The 22,628-nt window shown below is 44.5% G+C and overlaps 1 protein-coding gene and 1 long non-coding RNA gene across 2 annotated transcripts in view; one reads left to right on the top strand and one right to left on the bottom strand.

Moving 5' to 3' along the window:
- CACNA1D (calcium voltage-gated channel subunit alpha1 D) overlaps window positions 1–8,705 on the bottom strand; it is a 240,186-nt gene extending 231,481 nt beyond the window's left edge. Inside the window, exons 1-2 of the mRNA XM_044451181.1 lie at window positions 8,518–8,705; window positions 5,670–5,775 (exon numbers count right to left, since the gene is read on the bottom strand). Coding sequence (XP_044307116.1) covers window positions 5,670–5,775; window positions 8,518–8,690 — 279 coding nt within the window. The 5' untranslated portion in view covers window positions 8,691–8,705. The remainder of the gene's footprint in view (window positions 1–5,669; window positions 5,776–8,517) is intronic.
- On the top strand, window positions 1,923–17,981 carry LOC123034211. Its single transcript, XR_006416713.1, has 3 exons — window positions 1,923–1,933; window positions 2,686–2,693; window positions 17,817–17,981. It is a non-coding gene; the product is annotated as an uncharacterized LOC123034211 (long non-coding RNA).
- Window positions 17,982–22,628: the final 4,647 nt, after the last annotated feature.

Below are 22,628 nucleotides of genomic sequence, written 5' to 3'. Positions count from 1 at the left end.
GACAGCCAAGGGAAACAAAAGCAAAAGAGACATCAACTGCACTGATAAGCCGGTATCTAGATAAGATCAGATTCTGACATGGACTCCACAGCGAATGGGTGCAAGGAGGAATCCTGCATGTAAGTGGTGAGATCACACTCTCTGTTCCAGAATACAACATGATGTACAAACAGAAAAAGAAAACTTCTGTACGGGATCCAATATAAATGTTCTGAATTTAGTGTCAGGAGAATCTAATCAAAACCAAGATACTAATGAATATAGCATTTACTCAAGCAGTAAACAGCTCTACTAACAGCAAGACCAAATTAAAACAGTACAGGCCATCAAGATAAGTTAATGAATATAATGAATTACTTCAGTGGGTCTGCTCATCAGGCAGCTCAAAGAAAAGTGAAGTAACAGAGACGTTTTATTCTACTGTGTTCCAAAAATCAATTCAGAGGGATCATCTAAACAGGTTTCATTCATAACCTTTGTTTGCACTGAACATGGTTTCTACTTCAGTCATAATGCGCAGACAGCTCTGCCTTAATTATTGGCATTATCACTTAACTTTTGTGTGTGCATGACAGTTAAAATGGTATACAGTAGTCCCCCGAAATTCGTGGGGGATGCATTCCTAGAGCACCCGTGAATTGTGAAAAAACGCAAATTTGGTGCCGGTGATGGGCGCCAGTCGCCAAGGTGGTGTGGGTGGGAGGCGCAGGCTGGGCTGGGCCAGGGGGGTGAGTGCGTGTGGCAAGGCACGAGCAGGGGCGGGCAAGCACAGAGATCGTTTTCTCCGAGCGAGTCCAAACCAATCTCCTTGAGAGCAAGGCTGTTCACAAGGAGATCGGTTTGGACTCGTTCGGAGAAAATGATCTCCTTATGAGCAAGCCACCACAGGAAAAATTCCACGAAAGACTGAGGTCGTGAACGCTGAACCACAACTGCACGGGAGTACACTGTAAAGCTAATTGTGAATTTACAGTGTAGATATAACCCATGTCAGTGTGTTTCACCATTATCCACCAAAGATCAAGCATACAAAATGCATGATGACATGACAATGTCATAACATGCTCACGCTATCTTCCCAGAGTATTTTCACAGCATCTGATTCCACCCCAATCTGAAGTAAAGAGGTAAAGACAAAACAATGGAGTACAGGCAAGAAGACACTTGTCCCAATTCTCAAAGTATGCTCCCACTTACTGGGAACAAGATGAACAAACATGTCCTGCCCAGCCATTCTTCTTGGTTATCATTAACAGAGTAGTTTTTTATAAGTTTTATGCATTCTGAACCAACTTGTTCCAGTCCAATAGACTAATCAAGCTCAGTACCAGTAGCCAGAGCAAAGCTGTCCCCCAGGTGGCAGTCAGTGTGTGTTATAGAGGGGACAGCCCCTGACTGATCCTCTGTTGGAGGAGAGAGCTGCATATCCTATGTAGTCTTCCCTGTACCCCACAAGTTAGCCTAAAGCTCTCAGGTGAGTTAGGGGATACCACCTATTGCCAGTATGGAAGTAGATTCAATTATCAGTCCAGTTAGCTTTTGTAGATGCAGTGGGATGGAGATGCATTTTGTCCTTCAGTTCAGGGCACAATGGGCCTAGACCCCTATTTAAAAGAGAAAATCTTCTGTTCAGTTGTTTAGCAAGCCCACCAGACAGCATCTTGATGGCTATGGGACTTTTCAGTGTCCCAACTGAAAACTGTCAGAAAATGGCTCCAACATCAGAATGGGAACTCTGGTAGGTGCACTCTCCTCCACCTCACAGCCAGCATGGACAGAACTGCCACCAGCTGTGTCTCCAAGGGTGCAAAAGCAACCTCAAAGACAGGCAAAATCTATTTTGGGATGCATTAACAGAAGTATTACTTCCAAATCACGAGACGCAGTAGTTCCTCTATACTCCCCACTAGTCAGACCTCACCTGGAATATGGTGTCCAGTTTTGGGCACCAAGATTCAAGAAAGATGCAAGTAAATTAGATTGGGTCCAGTGGAGGGCAACAAAAATCACCACAGCAAACTAAAGATATCAATTATTATTTAACTAATATATTTCCAAGCCTCCTTGAGGGACAAACACCTTCCCAGTGCAATTTAGAGAATAAAATTATATATAATAAAAACCTACGAAAATGATAAAATAGACAGATTTAATAAAATCAGTCAACACCAGCAGTAGATCATCTAGTCTGGGGGACAATAAAATCCAAAACACAAGAGCATCTTATAGCCCAGAACAGACCTCTTACACATACTCAGGAGAAAAACTCCAAAGAAAACAAGTCTTCAGGGCCTTCATAGAAGCTTGCAGTGATTGGGACCGATAGAACCCCAGTAGCAACCCATCAAATGAATTCAAGGCAACACAATGGAAGATACTCTTCCCAAACAACATGGTGCTCATAAATGAATAGTACATATATATCCTCTTCTTCTAGAGTTCAGAACACTTTAAAAAACTTTAAAAGTTAAGTACATGTAGGACTCCCCAGCTTTATCCAGGAGCTGTGCTTATATCTTAAAATTAACTAAGAGCACTATTCACTGGAGATATCCATAACTCACCAGACTCAGAAGGATTATGAGAAGCAGAAGGAACACAGAAATGATCTTCATTCCCATCCACATCCCCCTCTGCAAAGCAGCTAGATTTCAGCTGTCTAACTGAAGCACTTCAGAGGAAGAGAAACAGAGGTTGGGGCAGCACCATCCTGGTGGTCCTGGTCTCCCTGCTCGCCCTGGCATGCTCCCTAAACCAGTCCTCTGATGTTGCTGTTATGCTACAACAAAGCAGCCAGCCAGTTCTCTCTACGCCACATGTTGTCCAAAGCACCCGAGAACGGCTCTGTTCAGCAGCTTAGAAGGGGAAGGGAGCAGTGCCCTGTTCGGCTGTGAACACTCAGGGCAGAAGCTGTGGGTGTTACCCTAAACTATTTTCTGGTTCTCTCAGGAAGCACAATTCAGTGACACAAAGTGCAGCAGTCCTTTCATTCTGTTACACCTCCTTTACCAGAACATGCCCTCACCTTACTTTAAACACACAAGCAAAATCAGTGCTGTGCTTGCTATAAAAGGCAAGAAAGGACAGACAAAGTGACAGAAGAAGCATGAGAGGCGAATGGTTTAGGACCGCCTTGGCCAACCTGGTGCCTTCCAAATATCCTGGGCTAGGAGTGCCATAATGCCCCAGCCACATAGCCCAACACATGTTCAGGGTACCGGGCTGGGGAACGCTGCTCTAAGCACTGCAGTGACTTAATCCTCCCTTCAGGTCTCAGAAGATTTAAAAGTAGAACCACAGTGTTTGAATGAAATCTGACAATCTTAAACACATGCAAGTTAACAGTCAGTGCAAGTAGTGATTACAGTGCACACCCCATGATCTGGAAGATGGAATCATGATCTGGAATAATCACCTAACACAAAATTCTGCTGCTTTTTAACAGCTGTACAGGAATATTCAACTAATTCTTGTTCAACGGATTGTAGCCTACAAAGTCCTGACAGTTTTAGCATAGGATACCTGCAGCAAGAGGCCATTCATGAAAGGCAAACTGCCCAAGTTTATCACGTAATCATTAATTATTAAATAAAAATACACAATCTGGTTCACACATAACATTAACCCAGATTTTGTCCAGCAAACAACTGAACTCAGTGTGATGTACTTTCTCAGTTCCTTCCCTCCTCTTTCACCCATTCCCATCCTGTATTCCAAATGCCTTTGTGGCACTATAAAACTGGCAAGGGGATGATTACCACTCTTACCCATTGCCTCTTTTAATTGAGTGAAACAACGCAAGAATGAGCTACATTTGTGTGTTTGATATTTAACGTGGTTTGAAACCCATCTTTCTACCAAGAAAAATGGCACTCAAGACAGTTTAGAATCATCATCTTGCATAGCAACCATCCATGGTTTAAACAAACCATGGGTCCTTTTGCTGGGTTGTTCATGACTAACAATGGGTTCATGACTATGCCACACATCACAACACGACAAAATGCAATAGCCCATGGATGGCACAATACCACAAGATGGCATGCAAATAGGTCTTCATGATATATGTGCTATCTACACTGCTTCATTTGGTTCAGTTTTTAAATTGCACTTCATTCATATGAATAATTTTGTCAACAGAATACCTTTAAAATAAATGTAACCCTTAAAGCAGTCATTGTGGACATATGTGGAGCCAGAATACAGTGTGAAATATGACTGTGCCTACATATGTGAATAATGTACATGCAGAGGAATAACAGAGCTCTATTACCAAATCCGAAGAGTCAGTATAAATATGTGACAAATATAGTTTATTTTTGCTCAAAGAAAACTTGAGGGGTTTTTATAATGAAGGTTATTAAATACTTTATAATTAAATAGTTTAACTCAGCCTTGGATTAGAGCGAAAAGATGTTTAAAAACCCTATATAAAAACAAGCTAAAATTCTATAAAATTACCAGCTGCTGACGCAGACAGATGCTTTACCCACTTCAAGTAATGCTTTGTAATATTAGTTATTAGCACAGACCTCCTGGTGGATTGACAGCAACGCAGAGATTTGTGCCCTAAATTCTGAGAGCAGAACCAGACTGTTCATTGGCTCAGACACGCTACTGCATGGATTGTTCTTCAAACTGACCTGAATTATTCTGTCTTTTGCCAGAGTTCTTGTCATAAGAAGCTATTTAATATCATAGTTTCAACCAATGAAAAACATAAAACTGACCAAAAAATACAGAAACCACATTCTAAAAGAACAATTTTTAAAGGGCTTTTCAAACATGTTCAGTGGGGATTATTCCCAGCTAAAGTTATAGGCTGCAGCAAATAAACTCTACTGGATCATTAAAAGATCGTCAGACAGCGCTTGCACAACAGAAGAACTTATCTGGATTTGTGGGATCAGTTTTTTCATGCCAGCCTCTTCTGCTAGAACAGAAACAGTCTTCCATGTGCAGAATAGACTGTCCTCTAACAGAAGAACAGCTCTGGATCCAAGCCCACAACTTTAAATATATATGTACTGCAGTACACACCAGCGTGGCAATGAACCAACTCCTAAAAATTCTCCCTTAAAACAACAGTATTCTCCTTATACTGTGTGGCTTAAAAATATGTAAACTCCATTTAAAACGTAAGTGCCAAGCTTTACAATGTTCTTCCTCCTAAGTTCAATGATCTAATTAGTGAGGTAATGACGTATATTATTTTCCAGTAAATTCTTGTCCCAGAATAAAGTATTCCCTGGTATATCTCTATGGCTATAAACCATACAATTTTTCTTTTTAAAGCATTAGAATAATTGAAATGAACTCAACAGAGAAATAACAATTCATGTGAAGCTAACTACAAAAGATTAAAGAACACTATGACAACAAACAGCAAGTACAATTAATAACAGCAACATATAAATGTAACTACTAACTTCCTTATACTGCATTGGCATTGCCCCCCAAATTAATCATTATCATAAACTATCTCATTATATCAGAAATCAGAGGATCACTACTTGCACAGGAAACCAAAGCAGTAAAATACATTTTTAAAAGATTTCTTCCATTTTTCCCTGAGACTACATATAATTCATTCTATGATTTTTTAAGACTTCATGTACAATTTTTGTAAAAAACAACAATAGTACAGGATGAAAATAAAAAATACTTACCAAATTATGATTTGTTGAGTTAGAATCATCTTCTGGGAATGGGATATAAACAGCTAAGGCCACACAATTGGCAAAAATAGCCAGTAATATAAATATGTCAAATGGTCTGAAATATCTTGTTAAGGAACATCCAGTGTTGGAATATATACATATAAAGCCTAGTCTAATTCACTGCTAATTTTAATATTAGAGAAAACTGACATGATCTTGCCATTCTTTTGACTGACAGAATTAACAACTCATTTACTGCAAGCATCCATGATATCCCCCCTTCAAATTATTTTCCAGCACCATCATCCTTCAGTGTCCTCTTTTTGGTAATAATCCACACATTACATTTTGTCACACAAACTGTGCTTTACATTAAGTTTTTTAAAAATAAATCTAATTGCATAATACTGAATCACTATCTCAACCTTTATGAAATGCTCAAAGATCAGTTCCCTCTGTAGTGCTAATGTAACTTCTTGCATGCGTACAAATCACTGTAATAATAAACCATAACCTGATATTTTATTACCTTCTATAGAACAAGAATCTACAAGCTTTTTTTCTGTGAAAGGCTGAGATTTAGTAACTTTAACATAATATAAATCTTTTCTTCTGTCAAAATGGCTTTTAAAAATGAAAATAGCATCATCAGTATGGGAGAAGATTGACCACAAAAGCTTTGGGGTAGTATTTTAACTTTTCTTGCACTGATAGAATCATAAAGAAAATCTTTGGAAGAAAATCCTGACTCACTAGAGCAAGGGAGGAAAAGAGTTAAATTCTACTCCATACTAGGAGCAACTAATAATTATCGTCCTCCACCTAATGCTATTTGCATTTGTAAAGCTTCAAACCTTATCCAGCTTGGCCTTAAAATTATATAAAGGCAGGATCACCACATTTTTAAAGGAATAAATTATGGTTTGGTAGACCTTTCACTGCCAACTGTGAGAACTAAGGATTTTCCCAAGTAGTACTCCAGCGGGTGAGGGTGAGATAAATTTGTTATGGAAATTCTTTCACTGGAGATATCAAAAACTGTGTATATTTTTAAAACACACGATATCAAAGTCTGAAAGTACAGTTTCATCAAATGCAGCAACTGCTGGGGAGACAGGAAGAGAAAAGCAGGTAGACCTGCCCACTGTGACTCTAGCCCCACCCCCCGTTTGAGCCACATCCACTGCCAGCAACAGCCTCTGATAGAATCTCCTGAAGAATGCAATCCCCAACAGAAAAAATGTTGTCCACTATTACAGTAAAATATAAGCTAAAATTTATTAATATGCCAGTTCCCTTCACCTAGTGCACGCATGAACAACTTCTGGCCTTCCACATGCTTTGGCCTAAAACTCTTATGACGCTAATAAGGGTTGTAAGCCACATCTGCCAAGCTCCAAGTTGCCCATTCCTGGTCTTATGGAGGACTGTTCCTCCAAATAAAATTATCCTTCAAATGTAGGAGGACTCCTTCCATCAAATGATGGGACACTTTGGAGATAACCAATGTTGGTACATCAATTTTGCACATACTGAAAAATTCATGCACAGATTTCTCAGAAATCCTTTAGCAAATTGGAATAATGTTTGTCATCATTACGTAGCACAAGTAATTAGCACAGTGCACAGAAATTAGCAGCACAAGTAATCTACCAACAGAGCATTCCAAAACAGCTGTCAATAACCCTCTGGAGGATTACGGGCATCCAGTGAAGGGTAGAAGGAAGGAAGAAGGCGCCAAAGGTCACCACAGTACTCCTTGCGCCCCAGAAAAGATTTAGACATCTGCTCTCAGCAACCTAATGAAGAGGAAAGGCTATGGCCACATCCCCTGAACTATCCACAGACGTCCAGCTCCAAGGTCACTCTTCCAGCCTCAGAGCTGCCACTGGAGCAGTGGTTTGCACCAGCTGCAAGGTTCTCCCATGCTGGAATCCCCACTGACTGTGCATCCCATTTTGAGGGTGGATTGGAGCACAGACTTCTCCTATGGCCACTAGACTCTAAGACCCTAATAGTACCAATGAAACTGTACACACCATGTTAGTAGCAGACATAATTTATTCTTATAAGCCTTTTTAATCCCAAAATGTCATCTGTATAATAATTCAAACAATAAGAATGGCACTTTAATTAGTGATGACACAGTGAAGATACACAGGCTCATCTTAGTGCATTAGGAATCTACTATCTGCTTGAACATTTAAAATTTATGTTCCTATACATGCATAAAACCTGTCAACAATTGTGTCTATAGCCAGCAGTAGCTACGTAAGTGTAAAATAAATCCTTAAAACAAAAGCACTACAGCATATATTAAAGAACATCTCTTATATTAGCATTTCAGGACACAAGAGTGCTTCCACAAGCCAGTCTTGTTCTATTGCTCAAACAGGCATTACAGAAAGCTCTGCACATTTTCCTCTGCGTTTCTGAACCCCAAACTGGCATGTACATGCTGAAACTCAGGAATTTCAAAGTTCACAACCATGCCCCTCAAACTATTTTTTTCTAAAGCAGGAAATATATGGGGAAGATATATAACCAGTATCTTCCCAAAGCTACCCAAAAATGATAAAATTGCTTGAAAAGGCTGCTGCTGACCTGGAAAATGACCAAAAGAGATTAGGACTGAGCAGTTGTACTCTGGACAGAGTTTCTCCAATACAACTCCCAGATTAACCAGTCTGATTTTGCTTTAATTCACACACACACACACACAAACACACACACACATGGAGAGGAAAACAACAACACATAACTATGTATACCATGTAGTTGAAGCCTAAATGTATATCTTTGACATACTTTTGGATATTCAGAGAACTGATGGTGAAAACTTCCATCCAAAGGATACTTCCATTCTACTATACTAATGCAGGCTCTTCGGATTGGGTTATTGAGGGATAAACAGAAAAGGGCACGGGCTGGCCGACTGTTGGATGTATTACCCTGCTTTTTGCTCTTGGCATATTGCTGGCGCTTTCTTTGGGACAGAGATCCTACAGGCTGGGCTGGGGTGGTGCTCATGCTTTGGGCAGCCTTGGCTTGTCTAGCAGCATCGATGGCAGCTTGCCAAGATAGCACAGTTTGCTTGGATGGTGCTGAGCTGTTTGCTTGGAGAGCTGGTCCGTCAGCAGGGAGAGGAATTCTGGTGCTATTTGCATAGCTTGCTTCTGTGGGGAGAAACAGAGAAGATGCATTTATACCAGTTTTCAATAATCCCGTTCTTTTAAACTACTTACAAGGTACTGCTTTCTGTTCTATTTCGAAGCCTTTCCTTTTCTTAAAGTCAGCAGTTCCTTTCTTCTATGATTAAAAGTTTCAGGAATCAGCATTACGAACACCAGCATTCATCCTGACACACTGTGAAAAAGGCATTTTGAATCCCCAGTTTAAAAGAAATATTAAACAAGCTGTTCCTCAACAATTTTAGAAATAACAAAGCAGTCTAGTTTCTTGTTAATGAAACTTTTTTCCTTTGACAGTTCAGTATCCAGAGATTCAGAGAATAGTAAGGGGTCAAGGAAGTGGCCCAGGAGGCCATCAGGTCCAACCCCTGCTAGTACAGGATGCCAAGTCACACCATCCCACTCAGTTATTGCCCAGTTTTGCCACGAATGTCTCTAGTGTGGGAGAACCCACAAGCTCTCTTGGCAACCGGTTCCACAGTCAAATTGCTCTGACAGAGGAAGCTTTTCCTTGTGTCTATCCTAATCTGGAATGATGTAGTTTAAGTTCACTTCGGGGATGAGTGAGGAATGCATTGTCTTCCCTTGCTCCAAATTAGGTATTCTACGAAATATCTAATATTCAAAATTATTTCAATCACTATAGAAGCTGGAATATATCTCTGCAGACAAAATTTTTATTTCAACATGAATATGCGTTGGCTGATGGAAATGTTCTTTATAAGATCATTAAAAGCAATTTCCCAAAAGATAGTGGGTTTTATATATATAAATTGTTGCAAATTCCCCTCCTGGGCGGTATAAAAATGTAATAAGTAAACTAATATTCAGACTTAGTCCTTCCACTCTGTATTTTCTGGCAGCATATCTGTTTAAACAGACAGACAGGATTGCGTCTTAAGTCTGGATCCAACCTAACCTGAAATGGATTATTATTTTGTCCTCACTGTAATGGTTTCTGAAATATGGCTATTTGTTGTTTTTCCCTCATTGGAATGACAGAAATGGCAGAAAGCTACAGGTTGTAATCAACGTCGACACTGATTTAGGAATAAAACCTGCACCTCCACCATGACGACTCCTTGTTTAAGATTAAAGCCATCCTCTACTCTGAGTAACCCATTCTGCAATTTATTGGTCACACTGGAAGCCGACTTAATGTATGTATTATTTAAGGACTAGAATCTGGATCTCCTGAGTCCATCCTCAAACCACTGCACCATATTGGCTCTGTGACAAATGGTAGACTGACTCCTACAGTTTCCTTCCTCAGCCACCCTTTTACCTCATTTCCCCATTTGTGTGTATACTAAACACACAGAGGAATAGGACATATCCTCTGGTTCTGCTCAAGATCCCCACCATTTCAGATTTTTAAACAAACTGTGCAAAAACCTCTACACTTGTGTAAGTATGTGTGAAAAAGGCTGTTCTACACAATTAGAAATTCTGTTTTACACTTGTGTTCATGGGCAAGGGTTAGGTGAAAGGTAAGCAGGCTTGATCTCCATTTCTTACTGTGCATTCCATAAAGCTATGAAATGACTAGAGTTCTGTGTTTAAAATGTCTCAGGATGTAGTCATTAAATTTAATTAATAAGAATTAAATCACTGTATCCTTTCACAGAGAGCATTTAGCACAGAGAATCAACTTTGAGGGTTTCTGATTTTGCCAAATGTCAAAATAATCAGGTGAAATATAGCAATGTTAGAACAATGTAAAACCTGAACTACAGGGCTGCTACTGCTTGGACCATTTCCATGCCCATATAAAACAGATACAATTACCTCCCTGTGCTGGTTTGGATGTTTGAAATTCAGTTTTCTCTGGGGTGTGCCCTTCATTGATCCAGTGCTGCTCCTAAATTTATGAGGATTTAAAGCTCCCATTTTAATCAGCCATTTAACTAAGGACAAATTGAGAGACTTGGTCTGATAACCTGAGGATTCCCTTGGTGGAACCTCTTCCCCACCTCCCAAATGACCAGAACAAAACTGAACAAACTAGTTGCACCCAAAGATAGTAGATGGCTAAGGTGGGGGGAGCAATGTTGGGGAGGTGTAAAAACACACAGTTGTGCTGCTGCTGCATGTTTCATGTGTGTGAAGTGCTACTGTGGGTGTAAGCACTGTTGTTTCATTTGTACATGCATGAAAGAAAAAGAAAGCAAATAGGCCATTATCTCTATATATCCTATGTACTAAACTTGTAAATATTTTCTATATGATTAATTCTTCCAATATATCATCCATATTATGACTTTGGTTGTGATTTGTGGATAGCTTCCTCGATTTTCTCTTTCCTGAGTTCCCTGGTGTGTTTACTTCATTTGTAGTCTGCAATAAGAGTAACAGACTGCATTCCAGACATGTCGCAAACCACTCTTAGCTTCTAAGATTGAATCCCATCCCTTCAGGGCAATATGGGAACATCAACAGTAGATTATACCTACACTTTTTCTTAAACCATTGGAGAAACAGTGAAGGTCAATACAATGCAAACATTAACCTGGGTTAACATAAGGATAATAATCCAAATGACCTATCCTACAGGGTCCGTGTAAAGATTACAAATATGAATGTAGCTGATGTTTCCAACACCTTAATGTGCAGGAGAAATGTTAGCTATTGTAAAGCTACAGCAAAGTGAAAAAGATGTAATTCGGTGAATCTTCTTTCCAAAAGAGGGACATTCTAGAATCAATAACCCTTCAGTTTAAGAAAGCAGTTTAAAGGCACAATCCAATGCATGTTCAGTCAGAAGGATTTTTTCCCGTCTAAATCTATAGAGCAGTGCACCCTACATGCTTACAAATTTACTTGTGTACCAAATGAATAATGTAAGTGAAGGTTTAATTTCAGTGAATACACACATCCTCCTCCTATACGATGCTCCCTTTCCTCAGCCTCTAAGCACCCATGCTCTTCTGAGATCTTACATCCCCGGCCTTTTTCCTCTACAAATTAAGGGAGTAACACTAGATCTGGGGTCAGCGAAGCTTGACCTTAATAAGTCATATATTTTGGGATGCCAAATTCTTAATTCTAACCGCTCCAAAGCTAATATAATATGCTGGAGAGTACAATCTGTGCATATTTAACCAAAAATAGAAGCGGAATGCCAGACTTTGTTCTGCTTGTACATTCTGAAGATTTCATTCATTCATTCATTGCAAAAAAAGCTAACCTGTTGCAGAGCCCAGGCCAATATAAGCATATTCATAAATGCGGCACTCATTTCCTTTCTATTGTTAACTTGTACATTGCCTCATTATAAAAGAGACACTTGTCCTGATGAGTCTTACATTCTCCTCTGCACCCTGCCCATGTATAGGCTGTCACTCCTAATGCATGCCACTGTTTGTAATCCAAATGAAATTGCACAAGAATAGCATGAGATAACTGTGCAGAGAGGCAGTTTCAGTTCATATGGCATACTGAATATTAGCATTCCTCTAACACAAAAAGAAAGTTGTTTGGTGCTAAAACGCCAGTGGAAAGCATGGGTACCAGGAGACGATGTGTTGACTGCTTCTGGGGCATGGGTGTTAAGGCAATACTTCCACTTATAATTCTCATGCTTTTCAGTGCACAGAGGCTTTTTGATCCTAGAATGCAGCACAGTATCACTACTTGAGAGCCGGGGACCAGAGAGATCAGGGCGCTAGACCCCATTCAGCCATGAACCTCCCTGAGTGACGCAGGGCTAACCACTCACTCTCAGCCTAACCTACTTCACAGGGCTGTTGTTGCTGTGAGGATAAAATGGGGCTAGGTAAGCTGCCTTGGATTCCTCACAAGAGGAAAAATAAGCACAATATAATGATAATTATGGTAAAAATGACACTGAAGTCATGTAAAGTCCCCTAAAGCTTACAGTCTGATCATATTGTTTGGGGTGAGCAAAATATTAAGGGAAAAGATGCAATAGTGCCGTGTAGGGGCTACCTTGCATTAGAAGGTTCCGAGGCACCTGCGGAAAAGATCTCCTTCTGGCTCTACTCTAAAGTTAAGGACCTGTGTGGAAAAAATGGGGGACACAGGAAATCAGAGTAAATGAGAGGAAGCTTTGCCCAGGCAGGAGATGATACTATCATCTGATCTAACACAGCACAGATGTAGTCAGGTTCCTGTAACAAATGTCATTTTGCCTTTGACTGATGCAGTCAAATGACGGGGGTGGGAAGGGGGCTTGCCATGTCCTATTCACTTTTGCATAACACACTGGGAAGAAACTGGTTTATTGCTTGTGATGCTGCTTTCTTCCTACTTCTTCTCCAGTGATGCGTGTAAGTGTGTACATACATTTAGATGTGCAAAACAGCAATGGATGGGGTGGAGTGGGATGTGTGTGTGGGGGGGGGGGGGAGATGCTTAAGATGGCTCCTTCAGCCTGCAGCTGGGAAGAGGTTGCCGAGGTGCAGTCCGGAACAACTGAGTCTTGCACAGTAATCTCAGGAAACCGGGAGGGTGTCAAAGTGATGAGTGGGTGGCCATCAGATTGCACTTGACACCTCCACAGCTGGGTCCATTGCTAGGTTACCCAAGGAGAAGTGCGCCTGCCCCACGTAGCCATCTGATACAGAGGCAAACACAGCGAGATTCTCCACGAACCGTCCATCAGTGCTCATTCCCACAAACTGCCCGGCATTTCTTTCCTCTCCTCTCCTTTCCTCTCCCACCCGCGTCCGCCCCCGACTTTCCTCCTTTCTATTTATGGGATGCTCTTCCTCCTTCCTTCTCCTCCGCAAGGCTCCTCTGAAAGCGAAGCGACGTGGGCTTCTCGTGCCCTCTGACACACTCGCAGCATCAAAGCCCCTGTCAGTTTCGGAGAGATGACTCTTTTCCGCGCAGCTCAAGGAGCGAGGCAGAGAGGCTGGGGGAGGGCGGCGGCGGCAGCAGCGCCTGCCTGAGCCTGTTTGCAAAGGCGATTAACACACGCGGCCCCATGTGTCGTCTCTCCCTCGACGCTTGGGGAAGGGGGTGGCGCGGAGAGGCAGGCAGGCAGGCAGGCAGGCGGGGAGGCTGCCTCTGGCAGCGGCGGGATGCGAGCAGCGATCGCCTCGCAGGAGCCCTTCGCCTGGGCGCACCTCGCCGCGGCTCCCCCGCTCAGCCCGCGTGCCCAGCCGCACAGCGCTGCCCTGCGCCGCCACAGCCCCAGGACCACCCGCGGCCACGTCCCCCTCTCCCACCCGGCCTCAGCCCGGCCCCGAGGCAGGAGGCAGACGTGCGAAATCAATGCAACGCGCTTCCACGGGAAGGGGGCGGGAGGAGCCGGGGAAGCTGCGCAGCCCGGGCGAGACGCGGAGCCTGCCGTAACCCGTTGACCCCGTCCCTCCATCCCTCGGCCTCCCTCTTCCCAGCCCTTAATCCCGCCCGCGGCCCCTTCCTCTAATCTCCCTCCAACATCCCCAAAATCCCTCTCTGCTTAATCCCAAGCATCCTCCTCCCGCGGCTCTCGCTGCCCTTGTGGCTGCTTCGGGGGATGGATGCGAGGCAGGCGGCGGGGTGGGGGGAGGCAGGGAGCGCTCGGTCCGGCCCCGGGGCGCTTACCATCAGGGAGCTGCTGCTGGGGCATCATGGTCACTCTCCGCGAGGGGCCCGAGGCGCGCCTTCCTCCGCCAGTCCAAGCCAGGTGTGCGACGGTGCCCCCTCTCGCCCCGGCCCTTGCCTTCGCCCCTGCCCTGCGCTGCCCGCTATCCGGCTGCCCCCATGGCGCTCGTGCTGACTAGCGAGAGCGAAGGGCTTGGGGTCGCTGTGACTACCACCGCCGCCGCCGCCGCCGGTGCTTCTCTGCCGCCGCCGCCGCCGCCGCCTTTTGCAAATCCCTTCGAGTTTGGGCCAACATGACACTCACATCCGGGTGACACAGGCGCTCTCCATCCCTAGCAACCCACCACCCGCTGCCATCGCCGCGGCTGCACCCTCTTTCCCCTCGTTGCTGCTGCTGCTGCCGCGCCGCCGCCGCCGCCGCCTGGCTGCCTCCCTCGCAGCCGTCGCCCGCCACGGGTTAACTCTCTCGCGCCTGCCGCCGCCGCCGCCACCTGCTGCTCAGGGCGGAGGAGGAGGAGGCGGAGGAGGCTCCCCGGCCAGGCGGGCGAAGCGAAGGAGAGCGGCTGAGCCGTGCAATAAGCAGCCTAGAGCGAGCTCCAGACCAGCTTCCACAAATAGAAGAAAGCGCGCCGAGTCCTTAACCCCTTCCCCTTCCTCCCGTCCTTGCACTTGGACGTCTCCAGCAGTTTCCAAGTCCGCCTGGACGCCCCGCCCTCCGACGTCTCTACCGTATTTAGTGCTCGAAAGGAGCGCGCGCAACTCTCCCCGGACCCCCGGGGGCAAGAGGCGCCCCGGAGCCTTTCCTTCGCGGGGGGGGGGGCGGGGGGCGCTCGCAACGGCAGCTAAACGAATCTTCTAGTTTAGGGACAGTCTACCTTGCCTGCCGAAGGCTTGGAATAAACAACGGAGGAGCTGTTAGGTTCCTTTCGCCCCAGTTGTGAACTTACAGTAGTAGTGCTGTGTGGTGGTTAGAGTGCTGGACTACCACTTGGGAGAACCAGGTTCTAGTCCCCACTCACGCATGAAGTTCCCTGGGTGGACCAGTCATAAACTCTTAGTTTACTTACTTCACAGGGGCGTTGGAGGGATAAAATGGAGAGGAAAACCTTGGAAGCACCCTTTAGATTTCCCTTTGTGAATGGAAAAAAAGTGGCTTGGAATTGTAGATTACATGCTGATAGTAAATAACCAACAATGTGATGTGGCTGCATTAATAGAAGTGTAGTTTCCAAATCATATGAGGTACAGGTTCCCTTCCCTTCTGCATTATTGTTTCCCATCTCTAGTATTGTGTTCAGTTCTAGGCACCACACTGGCCAGGATGTAAATAAGCTGGAGGGGATTCAGAGGGGAGTGGCAAGCATGATCAGGGACTAGCAACAAAACCTTATGAAGAGAGATTGAAAGAACTGGGCATTGGATATCCTGGAGAAAATTGGGCAGGAGATAATGCTTTTCAAGGACTTAAAAGTCTTTCACACAAAGGAGGGTCAGGAGCAATTCTCCATCATCCCTGAGTGCAGGACACAGAATAACAGGCTCAAGTAACAGGAAGGCCATTCCTGATGGACATCAGGAAAAACTTCTTGCCTGTTAGAGCAGTACAACAATGGAACCAATCACCAGAGGTCTCCCATGATGGAACTGGACAGCCATCTGCAAGGGATGGTTTAACTGGGAGTTCTGTGTTCAACAGAGACTGAATCTGGTGGTTTTCTTGGCCCCTTCCAATTCTACTATTCTATGATTCTAAGCAGGATATAAATGTAACAATATTGGCTGCAGCTACAGCTGCTGTATAACACTAAAGCAAAAGACTCGTTTGGCCTTATATGTGATGGCCCTTTTTTTACAGACTATTTTAACACGCAAACACATAGTAAGGGGGAAACCCTGCTTAGAGTGTCTTGTGTACAATTTGCACTCACATCATGTGGGCTGGAATGCAGAAAAGCAGTCGAACATACAAGCTCATGGAAGATGCTTTTACATTTGTATTAGGTCATCTGAAGCCATGTGTCAAACTGCTTCAGCCAGGAACCAAGAGGAATATTCCTTGGGAGGCTGGGAGACACAGATAATGGGCAGAATGCTTTTCCTTCTCCACCAGCACATGGCACCAATCCAGCTCTCTACATCTGGAATCACAGCACATCCATGGTCAGAGTTTATGAATTTATTGGCACAATTAAACAACCCCACCTCCCCTGGTGCCTCTAACTTTAAAAATAAAGTACTGTGGGGGAAGCTTGCTATGGCTGCTCATTAGTATTGCACATATTCTTTGTTATTACACTAGCTAAGAGCCCATCAGTTTGACAGGCAGGGAATTTGACAAGGGTGGGGAGTAGGTGGGTGAGTAGGAAGGCTCCATATCCTTCCTCCTCCCTTTTCCTGCACTGCTCTTTTTCACTGCTTTCTGGCTTCTCCTCCTTCCTCTATCGCCCACTCTTGGCTGGATAGGCTGGTAGTGAGACCAGTGTTCCTGTTCATAGGGATGCTTGAGTCTCCAATAGGTTGCCCTCCAGACAACTTCCCTCAGCCTGTGCTAGCATAGCCAATGAGGAAGAATGAGAGAAGCTACAGATCAGCTACACCTGAATGGTCCCAAGTTGCCCACCCTTGGGCTAGACCAGGGGTGAGCAGAAAATAGGTCTGCAGGTGTTGTGGACTTCTAGCTTTCATGAACATTGCCCATGCCTGCAGAAGCTTCTGGGAGTTGAAATCCAAAACATCCGGAGAGCTACCTTCTGTCCACCCCAGGTCCATGCAATGTATCTTGTAGGGGTTTGCTAGACCTTGTTGCTGCTGTGGCTAGTTTTTCACTGCCACTTTGGAAAGCAGATCTGAAACCATTTCTCTTGCATATTCTAGAATGGCCTTAGCGGCACTGCTGATGAACAACAACTGGGAGAGGGCAGGGCCTTTTCTTTCCCTTGACATCAATTTGAAGGCAATGCGTCTCTATGTGCAAAACACAGAAAAAGTCATTAAAGTGGTTTCTGTTTCTATAGCCTCTTCTATATGTATTAATTACATGTTCAGTAGCTTAGAACTGCCAATGAAAATGACATAAGCTAATGAAAGCTTATATGGACCTTTCATCCATCACTTTCCAAGCTGTGTGTAATCAGAACCATGTCTACACTACCACCTACATCCTGCTTTAATCCTATATTAGTTCCAAGCCACTAGCCATTATCAGGTTGCAACTTGTGCAGTGTAGGGCCACAAGGATGGTGGCCAGATTGCAGGGAAAGCCATATGAGGGAGCTGGGTCTTTTCAGCCTGGAAAAGAGGAGGCTCCAAGGGGATCAGTTGGTGACATATAGGTATATGAGGGGGTGTCACATAGATGTGAGTGGAGACCTATTTTCCCCTGCAAAGGAGAGCAGGATGCGTTCCAACGGAGCAAAGCTCAGGCAACCAAGGTCCCTTTAGACGCCAGGAAGCACTACCTGACAGTCAGCACCCCGAGGGTGTGGAATGGGCTTCCCCGGGAGGTGGTTGAGGCCCCATCAGTGAGGGTGTTCAAGGATAGGCTGGACGTCCACATGGTGGGCATGTTGTGAGTGGAGCCGGCCAGAGCCGGGGGTTAAACTAGATGGCCTGGGAGGCCCCCTCTGGCTCACTCTGTTTCTATTACTAAACCATGAACCCTTTCTTCCTTTCTATATTTAAGGTAGAATGCCAGTTTTATCTAGACGAATATACCTAACAAATAATAATGAATCACAATAGTTTAGATTCTAAGTTCTTCTACTGCTCATGTATTGGGAGGGGTGATTTCTACCAATTATCCTCTTTACTTGTCCTGCAGGATAACCTACACCATTCCCATGAGTACTCCCTGGCAACAGCAGGAGCAGATGGGGGTCTGCAAGAGGGAAGGACTTTTCATCCATAAAAGAAAAATTAGAATTCAAGCCAATGTTTCTAAGGCTTCGTTAGAACACTGATTACATTTTCTTTTTGCAGCTCAAAAATATATAGTTTGGTAAATATAACCAGGAATGGAACACAATCTATTTTTGTTTGTTTGATATTGTTTAATTATTTTAAATATTTTCAGTCATAATTTAGTAGCTTAATTCATCATGTTAAAACTACATATGAAACCCTTTAATTAAATTATCTTGGCAAATATACTGTACATTAATTAATAGTCATTCATCCTACAAAAAAGAAAACTTTCATCTGCTTTAGCAGACTGTGGCATCCAATTATTTTGCTAAAATTGTTTTACTTTTATTACCTTAATGGAATACAATGCTAAGTAATTTATTTTCTATTATACACACAATGCCAGATTGATACTTGTTTATATTTACTGGCAAATGTAGTGGATAATGAGATTTTGGGAAGAATGATATAGCTTACAATGGAAGAAAATGAGCATACTAGTCTGCTATAATATATATGTAGCATCACATCATATTAAACAATTTGTTCCTGTTCCCACTTGGATATTAGTTAAATGGCAGGTAAATAGCATATCTGCTAATCAGTCCCTCCCCCACACAAATCTTCCTCCTTCTTCAGTAATGTAAATGATAATTAGGTTTAGCAGAGCATCCAGGGCAGGGATGCGTGAGCATCCCACGGCTCAGTGCAAAAGCAGTGGGGTTCTTGCAAGCATGCAGTTTACATACTGACAAAAGTCTCCAAGGCACTTACAAAGTGCTCACATCTGCTCCCTTCTCTGCTGCCACCTTCCCCTTCTCCGATTCCCAACAACTTATTTTGGGAGCATGAAATAGAAAGTGGATGATGGGCATCCAGGGCATCTTTTCTCATCTGGGTCTGGAACTACCAGTCCCAGAATCCCTAGTGAGAAAATGACCCTGCATATATCATTTCCTCCGGGAAGAAGTCCCTCTGAGGTCCCAGGCACTGATGTGAAAAGAGCTGGGGGTTTGGAGTTGTCTGTCTCCATCCAGTACAGTGGTAGCTCGGCTCACGAATTCCTTGGTTCACGAACAAATCGGGTCACGAACAAAAATTTCTGAAAAATTTTGATGTGGGTCACAAACTCTGCATTGGGTGGCGACCAAGATCTCAGCCATCTCCCCCGCACCCCCGAGTGGAGAGGTGGCCACAATCGCAGTTGCTTTCATGCAGGGAAGGCGTGCGTGATCAGAGGTGCGCTCCTGCAGGAAAGACAGACGCAATCTTGGCCATCCACCCCAACCAGCACGATCGCGGCCATCTCCCCACCCCACCCCCTAGTGGGGAGATGGCCATGATCATGCTGAAGGTAGGGGAGAGGTGGCCAAGATAGCACCCATCTCTCCCTCCCCCAGCGCGCCATTTGCACCTGTCTTTTCTTCCCCCAGTGCGCCCGCGATCACGCCCGTCTCTCCCCCCCCCCCACCCACCAGCACACTGGGATGACAGGTGGCTGCAGGGATGACAGGCGAGTGCAGGGATAACAGGCACAATCTTGATCGTGCTGGGGGAGCGGGGAGATGGCCACACTTATTTATTTATTTATTTATTTATTTATTTATTTAAAGCATTTCTATGCTGCCCCCATCGCAACAAAGCCTCAGGACGGCTCTCAAAGAATACATAAATACATACATAAATAATGATAATATAACAATTTAAAAAATCGTTTAAAAACCCCCGGTGCATTCTCGGCTAAAAATTTTAAAATCCTAATTAATTCAATAATTTAGCAATTAAAATAAGTTTTAAATAAAAAGGTCTTAGCCTGGCACCGAAAAACAAATAACGACGGCGCCAGGTGGAACTCTCTGGGGAGCGCATTCCATAGATGGGGCGCCACCGCAGAGAAAGCCCTCCTCCGGGTACTCACCCTCCTAATCTCATTCTCAGAGGGTTCCCGGAGAAGGGCATCTGTTGCTGATCTCAAGGGGCAGGAGGGCATATATGGGCGCAAGCGTTTCTTTAGATATCCAGGTCCCAAGCCGTTTAGGGCTTTATAGGTCATAACCAACACCTTGAATTGGGCCCGGACTTCAATTGGGAGCCAGTGGAGCTGACGGAGAACTGGGGTTATATGAGAACATCGCCCAGTCCCAGTCAGCAGCCTGGCAGCTCTATTCTGCACCAATTGAAGTATCCGGACCGTCTTCAAGGGTAGCTCCACGTAGAGCGTGTTACAGAAATCTAATCGGGAAGTTACCAGCACGTGTGTCACTGTCAGGCTTCTGCTCAGGGTGTGCTCGGGGTGTGTGTGTGGCGGGGGGGGGGGGAGATGGCCTTGATCTTTGTTGTTGTCACTTTGCTTCACATTTTTCTGATTTAAAAAATGGTTACAGAATGGATTGACCTTATTTACATTGAACCTTATGGGGAAATTTAACTTGGCTAACAACCAATTTGGGTCACAACCAGAGTCCTGGAACGGATTAAGTTCATGAGCCAAGGTACCACTGTATCTCCTTCTCCTGCCCCAAAGTTCTCAGAAGCTGCTGAATCAGTGGGAAACTGCCTCATGTAGTAAACCATTGCATGGGTAATGGAGTACTCGGGAGTAGCTACGCTCTGAAGGACTACACCTGTCCAGGTGATCTCCAAAGAGCCACACTGGCTATCTGATTGTACAGCTCATTGATAAGTGTAAGAAAAGGGGTGAGGGCTGTAGTGCCAGTGGGAAGGGCCTGGATGCCTGGGTGCATCTCCTTCCATATGTGCCTGCATGCCCCTTAAGATCTGGGGCAGAGGCCCTTCTCCGGGTACCCTCCCTGAAGGAGATTAGGAGGGTGACTACCCGGAGAAGGGCCTTCTCTGCAGTGGGACCCCAATTGTGGAATTTACTCTGCAGAGAGGTTTGCCTGGCACCATCACTTTATTCTTTTTAGTACCAGGCTAAAACCATTTTTATTTTCCCAATGTTTTAAGGTCTGATTGTTTTAATTGGGGTTTTATTGTCGGTTGGAATTTTAGGACACCGTGTTTTATTTTACATTGATTTATTGTTAAACCGTCCTGAGACCTCAATAAGGGATGGTCTAGAAAAGTTTTAAATAAATACATACATACATACATACATACATACATACATACATACATAAGAGGCATGGCACAGCAGCAGTAAGGGGAAAGAAATGCAGGACACGGCACTGTGGCAAGGAAAAGGGAGCGTTTGCCACAGGAAGGGGTGGGGGCATGATGTGGGAAGGGGTGTGATGCCACATGAGGCAAAGAGGCGCACTAAAGGGAAGGGGTGGAGGACAACAGGACAGGACAGCTGAGGAGCATCATGCAGTGAAGGGCAAGGGGTCAGGAGGTTGTGTTGCCTGCGGGGAAAAAGAGCTTGCACGAGGTTGCTGCTCTGACTGTCCAGAGTAGGCTGGAAGCACAGCTGTATTTGCCGTGAACTTGCATGCACCTTTACAAATGCCTCTGCTCATTTGTAAAGTTGCAAGCAAGTTCACAGCAAATGCAACTTTTTGTGGACTGCACTACCATCTAGCTTTCTGTGTGTGGGGACCCCCCCCCCCCAAGAGTTCAGTGTGGGCAGCCTGACAGTGAATGAGAATTGCAGCTGGGGGCACAGGCTGCTACCTTCAGCAGAGGCAGCTCTCCACTCAGCAACTCTGCCGGGGTACATGGTACGTGTTGCCTGCAGCACTTCCATCTCCCCGCCCCACGCCCCCAACTGAAATTCTCTGTGGCCACACAAGTGCACAGTGGTTTTGCATTGCAAACCGCCTCTTCAGCTCTATGACTAGCAGCAACCTGATAATCCTTTGTGGCCGTGACTTGTGGCTGCTGCTTTTTTTGAGACTCATTGGAATGCTGTCATATACTCTGGTCTTTCCGGTACTTTATGGGACACTCTCAGTTTTTATATGCTCAAGCAGGCACCAAAAATGGGGGTCATACTAAAGTTTTGTGCAGCTGTACATTAGCTGCCGCCACCTGGTGCTCTTTGGATGTGCTGGACCACAACTCCCATCCTTCGCAGCCAGCATGGGCATTAGTAGGCTATGTTTGGGTTGGTGGGTCTCAATTTGGTTTGGTGGCCTTGCTTTCTTTAGGTCTGATTGACTGTAACAAAGCTCAAAGAAACTGTCCCCACTGGAAAGAACGAACATAGCTGTTAACCCTAACCCCTGCACATTCAGTACCTTTATTTTTCTGTTCTGCTTTTGCACCAAGGAAGTAAGACTAGTGTTTTAGCCTCCCCACCATCCTGTGAAGTAGGTTAGGCCGACATTAGTGATGCACCCAGGGCTGTCCAGTGAGCTTC

Source organism: Varanus komodoensis, unplaced genomic scaffold (assembly GCF_004798865.1).
Source record: "Varanus komodoensis strain SLA01 unplaced genomic scaffold, ASM479886v1 scaffold6_2, whole genome shotgun sequence".
Classification (NCBI taxonomy): Eukaryota; Metazoa; Chordata; class Lepidosauria; order Squamata; family Varanidae; genus Varanus; species Varanus komodoensis.
Note: the sequence above shows the minus strand (reverse complement) of the source record. Positions and strands in the feature narration are given on the sequence as shown.